At 43.9% G+C, this 21,177-nt stretch overlaps 1 protein-coding gene across 1 annotated transcript in view; it reads left to right on the forward strand.

Moving 5' to 3' along the window:
- Positions 1-21,177, forward strand: part of ATL3 (atlastin GTPase 3) — a 61,811-nt gene that overhangs the window by 22,045 nt on the left and 18,589 nt on the right. Inside the window, exons 3-4 of the mRNA XM_069739805.1 lie at positions 14,844-14,987; positions 15,129-15,233. Coding sequence (XP_069595906.1) covers positions 14,844-14,987; positions 15,129-15,233 — 249 coding nt within the window. The remainder of the gene's footprint in view (positions 1-14,843; positions 14,988-15,128; positions 15,234-21,177) is intronic.

The raw sequence follows: 21,177 nt of genomic DNA on the forward strand, positions 1-21,177 counted from the left end.
TCCGTTCCATGCCCCTCGTGCTCCGTTCCACCCCTCCCGCGCTCCGATTCCCCCCCCCCCCCCGTGCTCCGATCCCAAACCCCATCATACTTACCGATCCAGCCGGGGTCCCGTCCGTCTTCTCCCTGTGCGCCGCCATCTTCCAAAGTGGTTCGTTCCAAAGTGCATTTTGATCACTGAGATAGATTATATCTCAGTGATCAAAATAAAAAAAATAATAAATGACCCCCCCCCCTTTGTCACTCCCATAGGTAGGGACAATAAAAAAATAAAGAAATTTTTTTTTTCCACTAATGTTAGAATAGGGTTAGGGGTAGCGTTAGGGTTAGGGGTAGGGTTAGGGTTAGGGCTAGGGTTAGGGGTAGGGATAGGGCTAGGGTTAGGGCTAGGGTTAGGGTTTCGGTATGTGCACACGTATTCTGGTCCTCTGCGGATTTTTCCGCTGCGGATTTGATAAATCCGCAGTGCTAAACCGCTGCGGATTTATGGCGGATTTACCGCGTTTTTTTCTGCGCATTTCACTGCGGTTTTTCAACTGTGATTTTCTATTGGAGCAGTTGTAAAACCGCTGCGGAATCCGCACAAAGAAGTGACATGCTGCGGAATGTAAACCGCTGCGTTTCCGTGCAGTTTTTCCGCAGCATGTGTACAGCAATTTTTGTTTCCCGTAGGTTTACATTGAACTGTAAACTCATGGGAAACTGCTGCGGATCCGCAGCGTTTTCCGCAGCGTGTGCACATACCTTTAGAATTAGGCTATGTGCACACTGTGCGGATTTGGCTGCGGATTGGCAGCTGCGGATTCGCAGCAGAGTTCCATCAGGTTTACAGTACCAAGTAAACATATGAAAAACCAAATCCGCTGTGCCCATGGTGCGGAAAATACCGCGCGGAAACGCTGCGTTGTATTTTCCGCAGCATGTCAATTCTTTGTGCGGATTCTGCAGCGTTTTACACCTGTTCCTCAATAGGAATCCGCAGGTGAAATCCGCACAAAAAACACTGGAAATCCGCGGAAAATCCGCAGGTAAAACGCAGAGCCTTTTACCCGTGGATTTTTCAAAAATGGTGCGGAAATATCTTACACGAATCTGCAACGTGGGCACATAGCCCTAGGGTTAGGGTTGGAATTAGGGTTGTGGTTAGGGGTGTGTTGCGGTTAGGGTTGTGATTAGGGTTATGGCTACAGTTGGGATTAGGGTTAGGGGTGTGTTGGGGTTAGTGTTGGAGTTAGAATTGAGAGGTTACCACTGTTTAGGCACATCAGGGGTCTCCAAACGCAACATGGCGCCACCATTGATTCCAGCCAATCTCGTATTCAAAAAGTCAAATGGTGCTCCCTCACTTCCGAGCCCTGATGTGTGCCCAAACAGTGGTTTACCCCCACATATGGGGTATCAGTGTACTCAGGATAAACTGCGCAACAATTACTGGGGTCCAATTTCTCCTGTTACCCTTGTGAATCTAAAAAAATGCTTGCTAAAACATAATTTTTGAGGAAAGAAAAATGATTTTTTATTTTCACGGCTCTGCGTCGTAAACGTCTGTGAAGCACTTGGGGGTTCAAAGTGCTCACCACACATCTAGATAAGTTCCTTTCGGGGTCTAGTTTCCAAAATGGGGTCACTTGTGGGGGGTTTCTACTGTTTAGGCACATCAGGGGCTCTGCAAACGCAACGTGACGCCCGCAGAGCATTCCATCAAAGTCTGCATTTCAAAACGTCACTACTTCACTTCCGAGCCCCGGCATGTGCCCAAACAGTGATTTACCCCCACATATGGGGTATCCGCGTACTCAGGACAAACTGGACAACAATATTTGGGGTCCAATTTCTCCTATTATCCTTGGCAAAATAGGAAATTCCAGGCTAAAAAATCATTTTTGAGGAAAGAAAAATTATTTTTTATTTTCGTTGCTCTGCGTTATAAACTTCTGTGAAGCACCTGGGGGTTTAAAGTGCTCAATATGCATCTAGATAAGTTCCTTGGGGGGTCTAGTTTCCAAAATGGGGTCACTTGTGGGGGAGCTCCAATGTTTAGGCACACAGGGGCTCTCCAAACGCGACATGGTGTCCGCTAACAATTGGAGCTAATTTTCCATTCAAAAAGTCAAATGGCGCGCCTTTCCTTCCGAGCCCTGCCGAGTGCCCAAACAGTGGTTTACCCCCACATATGAGGTATCGACGTACTCGGGAGAAATTGCCCAACAAATTTTATGATCCATTTTATCCTACTGCCCATGTGAAAATGAAAAAATTGAGGCGAAAAGAATTTTTTTGTGAAAAAAAAGTACTTTTTCATTTTTACAGATCAATTTGTGAAGCACCTGAGGGTTTAAAGTGCTCACTAGGCATCTAAATAAGTTCCTTGGGGGGTCTAGTTTCCAAAATGGGGTCACTTGTGGGGGAGCGCCAATGTTTAGGCACACAGGAGCTATCCAAATGCGACATGGTGTCCGCTAACGATGGAAATAATTTTTCATTCAAAAAGTCAAATGGCGCTCCTTCCCTTCCGAGCCTTACCATGTGCCCAAACAGTGGTTTACCCCCACATGTGAGGTATTGGTGTACTCAGGAGAAATTGGACAACAACTTTCGTGGTTCAGTTTCTCCTTTTACCATTGGGAAAATAAAAAAATTGTTGCTAAAAGATAATTTTTGTGACTAAAAAGTTAAATGTTCATTTTTTCCTTCCATGTTGCTTCTGCTGCTGTGAAGCACCTGAAGGGTTAATAAACTTCTTGAATGTGGTTTTGAGTACCTTGAGGGGTGCAGTTTTTAGAATGGTGTCACTTTTGGGTATTTTCAGCCATATAGACCCCTCAAACTGACTTCAAATGTGAGGTGGTCCCTAAAAAAAATGGTTTTGTAAATTTCGTTGTAAAAATGAGAAATCGCTGGTCAAATTTTAACCCTTATAACTTCCTAACAAAAAAAAAATTTGTTTCCAAAATTGTGCTGATGTAAAGTAAACATGTGGGAAATGTTATTTATTAACTATTTTGAGTCACATATCTCTCTGGTTTAACAGAATAAAAATTCAAAATGTGAAAATTGCGAAATTTTCAAAATTTTCGCCAAATTTCCGTTTTTATCACAAATAAACGCAGAATTTATTGACCTAAATTTACCACTAACATGAAGCCCAATATGTCACGAAAAAACATTCTCAGAACCGCTAGGATCCGTTGAAGCGTTCCTGAGTTATTACCTCATAAAGGGACACTGGTCAGAATTGCAAAAAACGGCAAGGTCTTTAAGGTCAAAATAGGCTGGGTCATGAAGGGGTTAATTTATCCGTGCCTGAACACGCCGCTATGCGCAGTTATGTGAAGGAATCCCTGGAGAAGGGACATATTCGCCCATCGTCATCACCACTGGGAGCAGGGTTCTTTTTTGTAGCCAAGAAGGATGGTTCGCTGAGACCATGTATTGATTACCGCCTTCTTAATAAGATCACTGTTAAATTTCAGTATCCCTTGCCATTGTGATCTGACTTGTTTGCTCGGATTAAGGGGGCTAGTTGGTTCACTAAGATAGATCTTCGTGGTGCGTATAATCTGGTGAGAATCAGGCAAGGAGATGAATGGAAAACTGCATTTAATACGCCCGAGGGTCATTTTGAGTATCTAGTGATGCCGTTCGGACTTGCCAATGCTCCATCTGTGTTTCAGTCTTTTATGCATGACATCTTCCGTGAGTATCTGGATAAATTCTTGATTGTTTACTTGGATGACATTTTGATCTTCTCAGATGATTGGGACTCTCATGTGAAGCAGGTCAGAATGGTTTTCCAGGTCCTGCGTGCTAATTCTTTGTTTGTGAAGGGATCAAAGTGTCTCTTCGGTGTGCAGAAAGTTTCATTTTTGGGGTTCATCTTTTCCCCTTCTACTATCGAGATGGATCCGGTTAAGGTCCAAGCCATCCAGGATTGGACTCAGCCGACATCTCTGAAAAGTCTGCTAAAATTCCTGGGCTTTGCTAATTTTTATCGTCGCTTCATCTGTAATTTTTCTAGCATTGCCAAACCATTGACCGATTTGACCAAGAAGGGTGCTGATTTGGTTAATTGGTCTTCTGCTGCTGTGGAAGCTTTTCAGGAGTTGAAGCATCGTTTTTGTTCTGCCCCTGTGTTGTCAACCAGATGTTTCTCTTCCGTTCCAGGTCGAGGTTGATGCTTCTGAAATTGGAGCAGGAGCGGTTTTGTCACAGAGAGGTTCTGGTTGCTCAGTGTTGAAACCATGTGCTTTCTTTTCCAGGAAGTTTTCGGCTGCTGAGCGTAATTATGATGTGGGCAACCGAGAGTTGCTGGCCATGAAGTGGGCATTCGAGGAATGGCGTCATTGGCTTGAAGGAGCTAAGCATCGCGTGGTGGTATTGACTGATCATAAGAACCTTACTTATCTTGAGTCTGCCAAGCGCTTGAATCCTAGACAGGCCCGTTGGTCGTTATTTTTTGCCCGCTTCGATTTTGTGATTTCGTACCTTCCGGGCTCTAAAAATGTGAAGGCGGATGCTCTGTCTAGGAGTTTTGTGCCCGACTCTCCGGGTTCATCTGAGCCGGCGAGTATCCTCAAGGAAGGAGTCATTGTGTCTGCCATCTCCCCTGATTTGCGGCGAGTGTTGCAAAAATTTCAAGCGAATAAACCTGATCGTTGTCCGGCGGAGAAACTGTTTGTCCCTGATAGGTGGACTACTAAAGTTATCTCTGAACTTCATTGTTCGGTGTTGGCTGGTCATCCTGGAATATTTGGTACCAGAGAGTTAGTGGCTAGATCCTTCTGGTGGCCATCTCTGTCACGGGATGTACGTACTTTTGTGCAGTCCTGTGGGATTTGTGCTAGGGCTAAGCCCTGCTGTTCACGTGCCAGTGGGTTGCTTTTGCCCTTGCCGGTCCCAAAGAGGCCTTGGACACATATTTCGATGGATTTCATTTCTGACCTTCCCGTTTCTCAAAAGATGTCAGTCATTTGGGTGGTCTGTGATCGCTTTTCTAAAATGGTCCATCTGGTGCCCTTGGTTAAATTGCCTTCCTCCTCTGATTTGGTGCCTTTGTTCTTCCAGCATGTGGTTCGTTTGCATGGCATTCCTGAGAATATTGTTTCTGACAGAGGTTCCCAGTTGGTTTCGAGGTTTTGGCGAGCCTTTTGTGGTAGGATGGGTATTGACCTGTCTTTTTCCTCGGCTTTCCATCCTCAGACTAATGGCCAGACCGAACGAACCAATCAGACTTTGGAAACATATCTGAGATGTTTTGTTTCTGCAGACCAGGATGATTGGGTGTCCTTTTTGCCGTTGGCTGAGTTCGCCCTTAATAATCGGGCCAGCTCGGCTACCTTGGTCTCTCCATTTTTCTGCAATTCTGGGTTCCATCCTCGTTTCTCTTCAGGACAGGTTGAGTCTTCGGACTGTCCTGGTGTGGATTCTGTGGTGGACAGGTTGCAGCAGATCTGGACTCAGGTAGTGGACAATTTGACCTTGTCCCAGGAGAAGGCTCAACTTTTCGCTAATCGCAGACGCCGTGTGGGTCCCCGACTTCGTGTTGGGGATCTGGTTTGGTTATCTTCTCGTCATATTCCTATGAAGGTTTCCTCTCCTAAATTTAAACCTCGTTTTATTGGTCCGTATAGGATTTCTGAGATTCTCAATCCAGTGTCTTTTCGTCTGACCCTCCCAGACTCCTTTTCCATACATAATGTATTCCATAGGTCGTTGTTGCGGAGATACGTGGCACCTATGGTTCCATCTGTTGAGCCTCCTGCCCCGGTTTTGGTGGAGGGGGAATTGGAGTATATTGTGGAGAAAATTTTGGATTCTCGTGTTTCTAGACGGAAACTCCAGTATCTGGTTAAATGGAAGGGTTATGCTCAGGAAGATAATTCCTGGGTTTTTGCCTCTGATGTCCATGCTCCAGATCTTGTTCGTGCCTTTCATGTGGCTCATCCTGGTCGGCCTGGGGGCTCTGGTGAGGGTTCGGTGACCCCTCCTCAAGGGGGGGGTACTGTTGTGAATTCTGTGGCTGAATTCACTCCTGTGGTCACAAGTAGTACTGCAGCTTCTGAGCTTCCTCCCTCAGGTGTTCTGGTGAGCTCGTTGGCTGCTTTGTTATTTAACTCCACCTGATTCTGTCTTCCTTGCTCCTTGTCAATGTTCCAGTGTTGGACCTGAGCTTCTGGATCTTTCCTGTGGCCTGCTGCTCTGCTTAGATAAGTGCTTCTTTGCTTTTATTGCTACTTTTTCTGTCCAGCTTGTCTATTCGTTTTTGCTGGAAGCTCTGAGACGCAAAGGGTGCACCGCCGTGCCGTTAGTTCGGCACGGTGGGTCTTTTTGCCCCCTTTGCGTGGTTTTTTGCTTTAGGGTTTTTTGTAGACTGCAAAGTTCTCTTTGCTATCCTCGCTCTATCTAGAATATCGGGCCTCACTTTGCTGAATCTATTTCATCCCTACGTTTGTCTTTTCATCTTGCTAACAGTCATTATATGTGGGGGGCTGCCTTTTCCTTTGGGGTATTTCTCTGAGGCAAGTCAGGCTTGTTTTTCTATCTTCAGGCTAGTCAGCTCCTCAGGCTGTGCCGAGTTGCATAGGTAGTGACAGGCGCAATCCACAGCTGCCTTTAGTTGTGTTTAGGATAGGTTCAGGTATTGCGGTCTACAGAGATTCCACGTCTCAGAGTTCGTTCTATTGTTTTTGGGTTATTGTCAGATCACTGTATGTGCTCTGATTGCTGGCACACTGTGTCACTGGATTGCCTACATAACAGAGAATATGTAGTCTCACTGCTTGTACAGTAAGGAATATTTAGTCTCGCTGCTCGTACACTAGAGAATATGTAGTCTCACTGCTCGAACACTAGAGTATATGTAAGCTCACTGCTCATGCAGTAAAGAATATGTATTCTCACTGTACAGTAAAGAATATAGTCTTCTCGTACAGTAGAGAATATGTAGTCTTACGTCTCATACAGTAGAGAATATGTAGTCACACTCCTCGTGCAGGAAAGTATATGTAGTCTCACTGTACAGTAAAGAACATATAGTCTCATACAGTAGAGAATATGTAGTCACACTTCTCGTGCAGGAAAGAATATGTAGTTTCACTGCTCTTACAGTAAAGAATATGTAGTCACTGTTCTTACAGTAAAGAATATGTAGTCTCACTCTACAGTAAAGAACATATAGTCTCGTACAGTAGAGAACATGTAGTCACACTGCTCATGCAAGAAAGAATGTGGTTTCACTGCTCGTACAGTAAAGAATATATAGTCTCATACAGTAGAGAATATGTAGTCTCACTGCTTGTACAGTAAAGAATATGTAGTCTCACTGTACAGTAAAGAATATTTAGTCATCTCATGCAATAGAGAATATGTAGTCTTACGTCTCATACAGTAGAGAATATGTAGTCACACTCTACAGTAAAGAACATATAGTCTTGTACAGTAGATAATATGTAGTCACACTGCTCATGCAGGAAAGAATATGTGGTTTCACTGCCCGTACAGTAAATATAGTCTCGTACAGTAGAGAATATGTAGTCTCACTGCTTGTACAGTAAAGAATATGTAGTCTCACTGTACAGTAAAGAATATTTAGTCATCTCATACAATAGAGAATATGTAGTCTCACTGTACAGTAAAGAATATTTAGTCATCTCATACAATAGAGAATATGTAGTCTTACGTCTCATACAGTAGAGAATATGTAGTCTCTCTACTTGTACAGTAAAGAATTGCCATCTATAATTATCTACCCTTTTTCCGATAGATGTAGAGGACCCTTTGTCATCATTACAGGTGTAGAAAGATCATTACACACATCTCTGTAATGTCCATTCATATAGTTGTATATTTGTAATAAGGCGACGCTTTCCAAACTGAATAACCCCAAGTTTGACACCCTGCCTTGTAACTGCAGTTCCCCCATTCCCTTAATAACTTAAAGGGGCTGTCCAGCCCTGAGGAAATGTTCAGTGAGCACTGCCGATTGTCAAACATCAAGAGTACATAATATACACACGTTTAGTATTCGGCTCCACTTTCCGGTATGGACGGGCATCAAATGGCTACAAGAAGGTTTACTTCCCTCCAAGTCCAATATTTTTTGAGGGTAGAGGGTGAGAAGCCCGCGGCACATGATCGCATATATACAAGTCACTTGCAGTATCTGATGACCACTTATACCAGCAAGCAAAGCTATTTGACATCAACATTGCTGCCAGACAACACAGACCGGGGGAGCGCCAAAAACACACTGCTGGACCTGACTTTTTTTCTGAAAGGAGACAAGCCCTTTGATCGGGAGAAACCAAACAATTTGTTTTCAGTGTAGTACAATGTTCATCATGTCAGTGTCTAATTTCTTACAAATTACAATACTACTTGCCCTGCAAATTGTCTCTTCAGAGACGAAGAGGACTAGAACTTTGTCGCCACCTATTGGAAGTGGAGATCTGTTGTGAATTCTGTGGCTGAATTCACTCCTGTGGTCACAAGTGGTACTGCAGCTTCTGAGCTTCCTCCCTCAGGTGTTCTGGTGAGCTCGTTAACTGCTTCATTACTTAACTCCGCCTGATGCTGCTATCCTTGCTCCTTGTCAATGTTTCAGTGTTGGATCTGAGCTTCTCCTGATTGTTCCTGTGACCTGCTGCTCTGTATAGCTAAGTGCTTTTTGCTTTTTTGTTGCTTTTTTTCTGTCCAGCTTGTCTTTTGTTTTGCTGGAAGCTCTGAGACGCAAAGGGTGTACCGCCGTGCCGTTAGTTCGGCACGGTGGGTTTTTTTTTGCCCCCTTTGCGTGGTTTTGCTTTAGGGTTTTTTGTAGACTGCAAAGTTCGCTTTACTGTCCTCGCTCTGTCCTAGAATATCGGGCCCCACTTTGCTGAATCTATTTCATCCCTACGTTTTGTCTTTTCATCTTACTCACAGTCATTATATGTGGGGGGCTGCCTTTTCCTTTGGGGAATTTCTCTGGGGCAAGTCAGGCCTATTTTTCTATCTTCAGGCTAGCTAGTTTCTTAGGCTGTGCCGAGTTGCCTAGGTAGTTGTTAGGCCCAATCCACAGCCGCTTTTAGTTGTGTTTAGGATAGGATCAGGTGTGCAGTCTACAGAGTTTCAACGTCTCAGAGCTCGTTCTTGTATTTTTGGGTATTTGTCAGATCACTGTGTGCGCTCTGATCGCTAAGCACACTGTGTTTCTGGATTGCCTTCATAACACCTGTCATTAGCAAACATAACAGTACAAGGAGCCTAACTAATGATTCTCAATAGAGGGAAAGAAAAAGTTCTGACATCATTTTTTTTTTTTTTTTTCTGCTCTGTGTTCACTTTTTTTTTTTTCCCCTAGACATTTGGGTGATTCTGGACACAGGTGTGGACATGGATATTCAGGGTCTGTGCTCTTCAATGGATAATCTCGTTATAAATGTACAAAAAATTCAAGATACTATTGATCAGAAATCTATGTTAGAACCAAGAATTCCTATTCCTGATTTGTTTTTTTGGAGATAGAACTAAGTTTCTAAGTTTCAAAAATAATTGTAAGCTATTTCTGGCCTTGAAACCTCATTCTTCTGGTAATCCTATTCAACAGGTTTTGATTATTATTTCTTTTTTGCGCGGCGACCCTCAAGACTGGGCATTTTCTCTTGCGCCAGGAGACCCTGCATTGAGTAGTGTCGATGCGTTTTTCCTGGCGCTCGGATTGCTGTACGATGAGCCTAATTCAGTGGATCAGGCTGAGAAAAATTTGCTGGCTTTGTGCCAGGGTCAGGATGATATAGAAGTATATTGTCAGAAATTTAGGAAATGGTCAGTACTCACTCAGTGGAATGAATCTGCGCTGGCAGCTTTGTTCAGAAAGGGTCTCTCTGAGGCTCTTAAGGATGTCATGGTGGGATTTCCTATGCCTGCTGGTTTGAATGAGTCTTTGTCTTTGGCCATTCAGATCGGTCGACGCTTGCGCGAGCGTAAATCTGTGCACCATTTGGCGGTACTGCCTGAGGTTAAACCTGAGCCTATGCAGTGCGATATGACTATGACTAGAGTTGAACGGCAGGAATACAGACGTCTGAATGGTCTGTGTTTCTACTGTGGTGATTCCACTCATGCTATTTCTGATTGTCCTAAGCGCACTAAGCGGTCCGCTAGGTCTGCCGTCATTGATACTGTACAGTCCAAATTCCTTCTGTCCATTACCTTGATATGCTCTTTGTCGTCGTTTTCTGTCATGGCGTTTGTGGATTCGGGCGCTGCCCTGAATCTGATGGATTTGGATTATGCTAAACGTTGTGGGTTTTTCTTGGAGCCTTTGCGGTGTCCTATTCCATTGAGAGGAATTGATGCTACACCTTTGGCCAAGAATAAACCTCAATACTGGGCCCAGCTGACCATGTGCATGGCTCCTGCACATCAGGAAGTTATTCGCTTTCTGGTGTTGCATAATCTGCATGATGTGGTCGTATTGGGGTTGCCATGGCTACAAACCCATAATCCAGTATTGGATTGGAATTCCATGTCGGTATCCAGCTGGGGTTGTCAGGGGGTACATGGTGATGTTCCATTTTTGTCGATTTCGTCATCCACCCCTTCTGAGGTCCCAGAGTTCTTGTCTGATTATCAGGATGTATTTGAAGAGCCCAAGTCCGATGCTCTACCTCCGCATAGGGATTGTGATTGTGCTATCAATTTGATTCCTGGTAGTAAATTCCCTAAAGGTCGATTATTTAATTTATCCGTGCCCGAACACGCCGCTATGCGCAGTTATGTGAAGGAATCCCTGGAGAAGGGACATATTCGCCCATCGTCATCACCACTGGGAGCAGGGTTCTTCTTTGTAGCCAAGAAGGATGGTTCGCTGAGACCGTGTATTGATTACCGCCTTCTTAATAAGATCACTGTTAAATTTCAGTATCCCTTGCCATTGTTATCTGACTTGTTTGCTCGGATTAAGGGGGCTAGTTGGTTCACTAAGATAGATCTTCGTGGTGCGTATAATCTGGTGAGAATCAGGCAAGGAGATGAATGGAAAACTGCATTCAATACGCCCGAGGGTCATTTTGAGTATCTAGTGATGCCGTTCGGACTTGCCAATGCTCCATCTGTGATTCAGTCTTTTATGCATGACATCTTCCGTGAGTATCTGGATAAATTCCTGATTGTTTACTTGGATGACATTTTGATCTTCTCAGATGATTGGGAGTCTCATGTGAAGCAGGTCAGAATGGTTTTTCAGGTCCTGCGTGCTAACTCTTTGTTTGTGAAGGGATCAAAGTGTCTCTTCGGTGTGCAGAAAGTTTCATTTTTGGGGTTCATCTTTACCCCTTCTACTATCGAGATGGATCCAGTTAAGGTCCAAGCCATCCAGGATTGGATTCAGCCGACATCTCTGAAAAGTCTGCAAAAGTTCCTGGGCTTTGCTAATTTTTATCGTCGCTTCATCTGTAATTTTTCTAGCATTGCCAAACCATTGACCGATTTGACCAAGAAGGGTGCTGATTTGGTTAATTGGTCTTCTGCTGCTGTGGAAGCTTTTCAGGAGTTGAAGCGTCGTTTTTGTTCTGCCCCTGTGTTGTGTCAGCCAGATGTTTCTCTTCCGTTCCAGGTCGAGGTTGATGCTTCTGAGATTGGAGCAGGGGCGGTTTTGTCACAGAGAGGTTCTGATTGCTCAGTGATGAAACCATGTGCTTTCTTTTCCAGGAAGTTTTCGCCCGCTGAGCGTAATTATGATGTGGGCAATCGAGAGTTGCTGGCCATGAAGTGGGCATTCGAGGAGTGGCGTCATTGGCTTGAAGGAGCTAAGCATCGCGTGGTGGTATTGACTGATCATAAGAACTTGACTTATCTCGAGTCTGCCAAGCGCTTGAATCCTAGACAGGCCCGTTGGTCGTTATTTTTTGCCCGCTTCGACTTTGTGATTTCGTACCTTCCGGGCTCTAAAAATGTGAAGGCGGATGCTCTGTCTAGGAGTTTTGTGCCCGACTCTCCGGGTTTATCTGAGCCAGCGGGTATCCTCAAGGAAGGAGTCATTGTGTCTGCCATCTCCCCTGATTTGCGGCGGGTGCTGCAAAAATTTCAGGCGAATAAACCTGATCGTTGTCCAGCAGAGAAACTGTTCGTCCCTGATAGGTGGACTAATAAACTTATCTCTGAACTTCATTGTTCGGTGTTGGCTGGTCATCCTGGAATCTTTGGTACCAGAGAGTTAGTGGCTAGATCCTTCTGGTGGCCATCTCTGTCACGGGATGTACGTACTTTTGTGCAGTCCTGTGGGATTTGTGCTAGGGCTAAGCCCTGCTGTTCTCGTGCCAGTGGGTTGCTTTTGCCCTTGCCGGTCCCAAAGAGGCCTTGGACATATTTCGATGGATTTCATTTCTGACCTTCCCATTACTCAAAAGATGTCAGTCATTTGGGTGGTCTGTGATCGCTTTTCTAAAATGGTCCATCTGGTGCCCTTGGCTAAATTGCCTTCCTCCTCTGATTTGGTACCTTTGTTCTTTCAGCATGTGGTTCGGTTGCATGGCATTCCTGAGAATATTGTTTCTGACAGAGGTTCCCAGTTTGTTTCAAGGTTTTGGCGAGCCTTTTGTGGTAGGATGGGCATTGACCTATCCTTTTCCTCGGCTTTCCATCCTCAGACTAATGGCCAGACCGAACGAACCAATCAGACCTTGGAAACATATCTGAGATGTTTTGTTTCTGCAGACCAGGATGATTGGGTGTCCTTTTTGCCGTTGGCTGAGTTCGCCCTTAATAATCGGGCCAGCTCGGCTACCTTGGTTTCTCCATTTTTTTGCAATTCTGGGTTCCATCCTCGTTTCTCTTCAGGACAGGTTGAGTCTTCGGACTGTCCTGGTGTGGATTCTGTGGTGGATAGGTTGCAGCAGATCTCGACTCAGGTAGTGGACAATTTGATCTTGTCCCAGGAGAAAGCTCAACTTTTCGCTAATCGCAGACGCCGTGTGGGTCCCCGACTTCGTGTTGGGGATCTGGTTTGGTTATCTTCTCGTCATATTCCTATGAAGGTTTCCTCTCCTAAATTTAAACCTCGTTTTATTGGTCCGTATAGGATTTCTGAGGTTCTCAATCCTGTGTCTTTTCGTTTGACCCTCCCAGACTCCTTTTCCATACATAATGTATTCCATAGGTCGTTGTTGCGGAGATACGTGGCACCTATGGTTCCATCTGTTGAGCCTCCTGCCCCGGTTTTGGTGGAGGGGGAATTGGAGTATATTGTGGAGAAGATTTTGGATTCTCGTGTTTCTAGACGGAAACTCCAGTATCTGGTTAAATGGAAGGGTTATGCTCAGGAAGATAATTCCTGGGTTTTTGCCTCTGATGTTCATGCTTCCGATCTTGTTCGTGCCTTTCATGCGGCTCATCCTGGTCGGCCTGGGGGCTCTGGTGAGGGTTCGGTGACCCCTCCTCAAGGGGGGGGTACTGTTGTGAATTCTGTGGCTGAATTCACTCCTGTGGTCACAAGTGGTACTGCAGCTTCTGAGCTTCTTCCCTCAGGTGTTCTGGTGAGCTCGTTAACTGCTTCATTACTTAACTCCGCCTGATGCTGCTATCCTTGCTCCTTGTCAATGTTTCAGTGTTGGATCTGAGCTTCTCCTGATTGTTCCTGTGACCTGCTGCTCTGTATAGCTAAGTGCTTTTTGCTTTTTTGTTGCTTTTTTTCTGTCCAGCTTGTCTTTTGTTTTGCTGGAAGCTCTGAGACGCAAAGGGTGTACCGCCGTGCCGTTAGTTCGGCACGGTGGGTTTTTTTTTGCCCCCTTTGCGTGGTTTTGCTTTAGGGTTTTTTGTAGACTGCAAAGTTCGCTTTACTGTCCTCGCTCTGTCCTAGAATATCGGGCCCCACTTTGCTGAATCTATTTCATCCCTACGTTTTGTCTTTTCATCTTACTCACAGTCATTATATGTGGGGGGCTGCCTTTTCCTTTGGGGAATTTCTCTGGGGCAAGTCAGGCCTATTTTTCTATCTTCAGGCTAGCTAGTTTCTTAGGCTGTGCCGAGTTGCCTAGGTAGTTGTTAGGCGCAATCCACAGCCGCTTTTAGTTGTGTTTAGGATAGGATCAGGTGTGCAGTCTACAGAGTTTCCACGTCTCAGAGCTCGTTCTTGTATTTTTGGGTATTTGTCAGATCACTGTGTGCGCTCTGATCGCTAAGCACACTGTGTTTCTGGATTGCCTTCATAACACCTGTCATTAGCAAACATAACAGAGATCCTAAAAGTCCATATCGAATCTTTAACAAGCCTTGCCATATCACTTAGGATAAAAGTCAAACCAAAATCTCAGTTTGCAGATGCAGTGTTTCAGGGTCTTGCCTTTCATCAGTACAATGTATGAGATCTAATTTGGCTAGTAAGAAGCTCTGGACTGGGGGACTAAGGGGTAACATTTCTCCTTGTGGAGAGTGCCAAGCCTGGCATATCAGAGTGAAGAGGCTCTCACCTAGCCAAATCAGATCTCATACTTTGCACTGATGAGGGGCAAAACCCTGATACACTGTCTGCAAATTGAGATTCTGGTTTGGCTTTTATCTTAAGACAGGTGACAAGGTCCAATAAAGAGTCCATATTGACTTTTAGAATCGCTGCTTCCAACAGGTGGCACTATAGTTCTAGTCCTCTTCCTGTCTGAAGAGACAATTTGCATATTTAATTTCTCAGGGGAGCAGGCATGGCTGATAAGTCTCCTCACTCTGACATGCCAGGCTTGGCCTGTCACTCTCCACAAGGAGAAATGTTACACCTTAGATCCCAATACTACTATTAAAATATAGATATAAAATGGGGGACGTTCCCTTTGTGCCCACAGACTTTAACATTCTTTGGATTTATGTACTCTGCAGAAAGCTGGTGATGCCAGGACCTGGCTGGGGACGGAAGATGAACCCCTTACTGGATTTTCTTGGAAAGGGGGCTCTGAACCCGACACCACTGGTATCCAAATCTGGAGTGAGGTGTTCACCATGCAGAAACCGGACGGCAAGGAGGTGAGAAATGTTCTCTATAGTGTCCTGAATTATTAATGTTATAGACATACATGGCTTATACATATTTGTGACCTTCAGACATTTATAGTTTTTCCTATATATAACACAAATACCTCTCTTTTTCTTTCTCCTCCATGACAGGTTGCGGTAGTCCTGATGGACACACAGGGGGCATTTGACAGTCAGTCCACAGTGAAGGACTGTGCTACCATTTTTGCTCTGAGTACTATGACGAGCTCTATCCAGGTATGTGGATGGCTGCATTTCTTCATTTCATTTGTTTATCATTTATGATTTTCTGCTATTATTTTTTTTTTCAAGGTTATTTCCTTTTTCAAGGTTTATCATCAGAGATCATTATCATGTTGTTGTTTTTATAGATAAAGCTTGAGATACCAATGCTTAAAGGGATCATTCTTAAATGTAACGTAGTGTCCCCATCAGCAAGTGCAGCAGCTTCCCAGTACAGTTCACTGTCACATCCCTTTGGATGCTCAGTCGTACATGTTCTAATGATGACGACATGATTTCTGCACCAAGTGACCCTGTGTCATGTAGACCATTCACGTCAATGCAAAGGGCTGAACTGAGCGTCATTCATTCATGTTTGTTTTTTTCAAAATCCCATTCACATGGTGCAAATTTCAAAGCTGCAATGTGTGCATTTTTGAAAACGAAATTTTGTGTAATTATCTAAACAGGAAAGCTGAGAGAGTACTTGCCAGCGCCCATTAGACAATACGCAGCGCTGCGGCCTTCCACCCTGTATATTGCTTCCATTAGGACGCTGCCATAGCAGATACGTGCTAATCAGTCGTACCAGGAAAACCTCTAGAACATTTTGCCCCACTTGCATTCAGTAATCTCTGTGTAGCGCTGTCTATTGCTGGCTGCAGAATGAGTTAACTGAGAATCTGTCAGTCAGCCCAATTTGACAGTGAGTTTGCTTTTTTCTTTTTCTTTTATGAGGCTCCTCTCAGTTAATTTATGACCACATGCCACATAAACCGTGATAAAAATGAGCTAGTAAAAAAAAATAACCGGTGCAACATTTTTAATGGAACACTATTGCGAAATTGATTTTTAGCTCCAAATATATGCACTTAAGGAAATAAAATGTTCCCAAAGTTGGACAATGCCTTTAAGTAGTGCAGCAGCACCCATACATGACCACAGTAATTGTGAGATGATAATGAATGGGGACTAAGTTCTAGTGATTGTTAGCCGTGCCAGCGGTGGATCCGCCAATGATCAGATGTCTCGCCTATCCTGAGGGTAGATTTAAATGTAAATTGTTGGAAAACCTCTAGAAGATTAATTTACACAGAATCAGAAAACTTCGGTAACGGTTACTGATAGGGGTTTGTTATAAATCTCCAAAAATAACGGAAGCAATGGAGAATATCCTCGTAAAGCAAATAGATGAAGCTGTGACTCAAGGAGAAGTCATTATTATGGGGGACTTCAACTACCCTGAAATAGATTGGGGAACAGAAACCTGCAGTTCCAGCAAAGGTAATCGGTTTTTGACAACTAAGAGAGACAATTACCTTTCACAACTGGTTCAGGACCCAACAAGAAGGGGGGCACTGCTAGACCTAATATTAACCAACAGGCCGGACCGCATATCAAATATAAGGGTTGGGGGTTACTTGGGGAATAGCGATCACAAAATAATAAGTTTTCATGTATCCTTTAAAAAGATGTGTAATAGAGGGGTTACAAGGACACTAAACTTCAGGAGGGCAAATTTCCAACGGATGAGAGAGGATCTTGGTGCAATTAACTGGGACGATATCCTGAGACACAAAAATACACAAAGAAAATGGGAGACGTTTATTAACATCCTGGATAGGACCTGTGCACAGTATATACCGTATGGGAATAAACATACTAGGAATAGGAGGAAACCAATATGGCTAAATAGAGCTGTAAGGGGCGCAATAAGTGACAAAAAGAAAGCATTTAGAGAATTAAAGGAAGTAGGTAGTGAGGAGGCATTAAATAAATACAAAAAATTAAATAAATTCTGTAAAAAGCAAATCAAGGCTGCAAAGATTGAGACAGAGAGACTCATTGCCAGAGAGAGTAAAAATAATCCTAAAATATTCTTTAACTACATAAATAGTAAGAAACTAAAAAATGATAGTGTTGGCCCCCTTAAAAATAGTCTGGGTGAAATGGTGGATGAGGATGAGGAAAAAGCCAATATGCTAAATGACTTTTTTTCATTAGTATTTACACAAGAAAATCCCATGGCAGACAAAATGACTAGTGATAAAAATTCCCAATTAAATGGCACCTGCTTAACCCAGCAGGAAGTGCGGCGGCATCTAAAAATCACTAAAATTGACAAATCTCCGGGCCCGGATGGGATACACCCTCGAGTACTGCAGGAATTAAGTACAGTCATTGATAGACCATTATTTTTAATCTTTAAAGACTCCATAATAACAGGGTCTGTACCACAGGACTGGCGTATAGCAAATGTGGTGCCAATATTCAAAAAGGGGACAAAAACTGAACTCGGAAATTATAGGCCAGTAAGCTTAACCTCTACTGTGGGTAAAATCCTGGAGGGCATTCTAAGGGACGCTATACTGGAGTATCTGAAGAGGAATAACCTCATGACCCAGTATCAGCACGGGTTTACTAGGGACCGTTCATGTCAGACTAATTTGATCAGTTTCTATGAAGAGGTACGTTCCGGACTGGACCAAAGGAACCCAGTAGATGTAGTGTATATGGACTTTTCAAAAGCTTTTGATACGGTGCCACACAAAAGGTTGATACATAAAATGAGAATAATGGGGATAGGGGAAAATATGTGCAAGTGGGTTGAGAGCTGGCTCAGGGATAGGAAACAAAGGGTGTTTATTAATGGAGCACACTCGGACTGGGTAGCGGTTAGCAGTGGGGTACCACAGGGGTCAGTATTGGGCCCTCTTCTTTTTAACATATTTATTAATGACCTTGTAGGGGGCATTCAGAGTAGAATTTCAATATTTGCAGATGACACTAAACTCTGCAGGGTAATCAATACAGAGGAGGACAATTTTATATTACAGGATGATTTATGTAAACTAGAAGCTTGGGCTGATAAATGGCAAATGAGCTTTAATGGGGATAAATGTAAGGTCATGCACATGGGTAGAAGTAATAAGATGTATAATTATGTGCTTAATTCTAAAACTCTGGGCAAAACCGTCAATGAAAAAGACCTGGGTGTATGGGTGGATGACAAACTCATATTCAGTGGCCAGTGTCAGGCAGCTGCTACAAAGGCAAATAAAATAATGGGATGCATTAAAAGAGGCATAGATGCTCATGAGGAGAACATAATTTTACCTCTATACAAGTCACTTGTTCGACCACGCTTAGAATACTGTGCACAGTTCTGGTCTCCGGTGTATAAGAAAGACATAGCTGAACTGGAGCGGGTGCAGAGAAGAGCGACCAAGGTTATTAGAGGACTGGGGGGTCTGCAATACCAAGATAGGTTATTACACTTGGGGCTATTTAGTTTGGAAAAGCGAAGACTAAGGGGTGATCTTATGTTAATGTATAAATATATGAGGGGACAGTACAAAGACCTTTCTGATGATCTTTTTAATCATAGACCTGAAACAGGGACAAGGGGGCACCCTCTACGTTTGGAGGAAAAAAGGTTTAAGCATAATAACAGACGCGGATTCTTTACTGTAAGAGCAGTGAGACTATGGAACTCTCTGCCGTATGATGTTGTAATGAGTGATTCATTACTTAAATTTAAGAGGGGACTGGATACATTTCTGGAAAAGTATAATGTTACAGGGTATATACACTAGATTCCTTTTTTTTTTAATTTAAATAAATTTTTATTAACAAAATAAAGAAGAACATCCGGATGTCATTTACATTGCATTATATCACATGCACGTTTTCTTATTTCAATACACCCCAACATTACCCCAACTACCCCCCACCCCCCTAAGACAGCTCATTCCCAATCTATACCCCACTGAGGCATTATCTGCCTCGTGTAATTTATCCTTATCCAGATCTTAAGAAACTCGACGTCTATACTCCTCATTCCAATTCAAGCCAAGGAGACCACATCTTATTATACATATCTATTTTCCCCCTTTTTTTGTACACCCCCTTTTCCAATTTTAAACCATTTTGAACATATTGGAGAAATTCCCTTCTCGTAGGTGGTTCCACATTAATCCAATTTCGTGCTATCACTTTCCTTGCCATGTAGAGTAACCTAGCAATTGCAACCTTCCAAGTATTATCAACTCCAATTTCTTCCACATATCCCAGCACGCATACCATCGGGTCTCTAAGAACTCTACACTTATACGCTACTTCAACCCGGCTCAAAACCACCACCCAAAAAGCAGCCAGCCTAGGACACGTCCACATCATGTGATATATTCCAGCATTCTCACTCGCACACCTCGGACACTCAGAATTGGCACGCAATCCCGCTCTGTATAGCACTTCCGGAGATTTATATACTCTATGCAGAATATATAACTGCGAGAGTCTATATGGTTCACTCAAGGATAGTCGCGGAATCCACTCCATCACCGATTCCCAGGTTTCATTCTCCATCGGTCCTACGTCCCTCTCCCACTTAGCTCTCGCCTTTATAGGGAAATCTAGTAAAAACGTGTGCATTATGTCCTTATACAGAGTGGAAATAACTCCCCTTGTAGTCCCGTCACCACACACATACTCCAACACAATATCATCCTGAATTCTGAAATCCACCTTCTTCTTCTGAGCTCTAAAGGCATGCCTCATCTGCGCATACTGATATACCCCTGTGGATCGCAGCCCAAATTCTTCCTGCAATTGAGAAAAGGACTTCAATGCTTGCTGCTGAGTTATCTGGTGAACAAAACAAATTCCCTTATTCTGCCATTCCATCAGTCCTCCCAAAGCCTCAAATTCCTTTAAATTGTTATTAGACCATATCGGTGTGAATTTAGTCAACCCTGTAACCCCACGAATCTGCCTTAGTCTATTCCATAATTTTCGAATCAGGAACAGGGTTGGGTATACTTTCCCCAAAGCGCCCAAAGAGCCATCCTCCAAACACCTGACCATCGGTCGTCGATCCGTCACCTCTTCCATTAGATGTTGTACTGCACTGGATGACGCCCCTCGCGCCCAGCCCTTCAAATGCTGGCTCTGGGCCGCAAGGAAGTATATTTCCGGGTTGGGCAAAGCCAAACCACCGTCCTCCTTGGGTCGCTGAATCGTCTCCAGGCTAATACGTGGATATTGTCTACCCCATATCAAACTTCTAAAGAGGGCATTAATCTGCCTGAACTTCCCCCTAGGGATCCAAATTGGTGCGTTATGTAAAACATATAGAATTTTAGGCATCAGGACCATTTTAATAAGGTTTACTCTACCGACGACCGATAGATGTAATTTATTCCAGGCATCTACCTTCGCCCTGAGTACCCCCATAACAGGAGCCAAATTTCTCTGTAGGTACTCCGCAATTGGCACCGAGACATATATTCCAAGGTATTTAAATTTGGAAACCACCTGTAGCCTTTCATCACCAACATCCTCACTTACATTCTCACCTACGTCATCCACCCTAGAAAGAACCGACTTATCCCAATTAATTGTCAATCCTGACACAGCACCAAATCTCTCAACAATTTCAAAGTAAAAAAAAAACAAACAGTACATACTTACCTACCGCTGTCTGTCCTCCAGCGCTGTGCTCTGCACTCCTCCTGTACTGTCTGTGAGCGTCGGTCAGCCGGAAAGCAGAGCGGTGACGTCACCGCTCTGCTTTCCGGCCGCTGTGCTCACACAGACAGTACAGGAGGAGTGCAGAGCACAGCGCTGGAGGACAGACGGCTGTAGGTAAGTATGTACTGTTTGGTTTTTTTTACTTTTAGGATGGTAACCAGGGTAAACATCGGGTTACTAAGCGCGGCGCTGCGCTTAGTTACCCGATGTTTACCCTGGTTACCGACATCGTTGGTCGCTGGAGAGCGGTCTGTGTGACAGCTCTCCAGCGACCAAACAGCGACGCTGCAGCGATCCGGATCGTTGTCGGTATCGCTGCAGCGTCGCTTAATGTGAAGGTACCTTAACAGAATCTTTTCCAATTGATTTTGTGCGCTTTTCATCCTCTTCTCTGCCTCAGGAGTTCCCAGTGTGGCCATCCCATCTT

This window comes from Ranitomeya imitator, chromosome 9 (assembly GCF_032444005.1).
Source record: "Ranitomeya imitator isolate aRanImi1 chromosome 9, aRanImi1.pri, whole genome shotgun sequence".
In the NCBI taxonomy this organism is placed as follows: domain Eukaryota; kingdom Metazoa; phylum Chordata; class Amphibia; order Anura; family Dendrobatidae; genus Ranitomeya; species Ranitomeya imitator.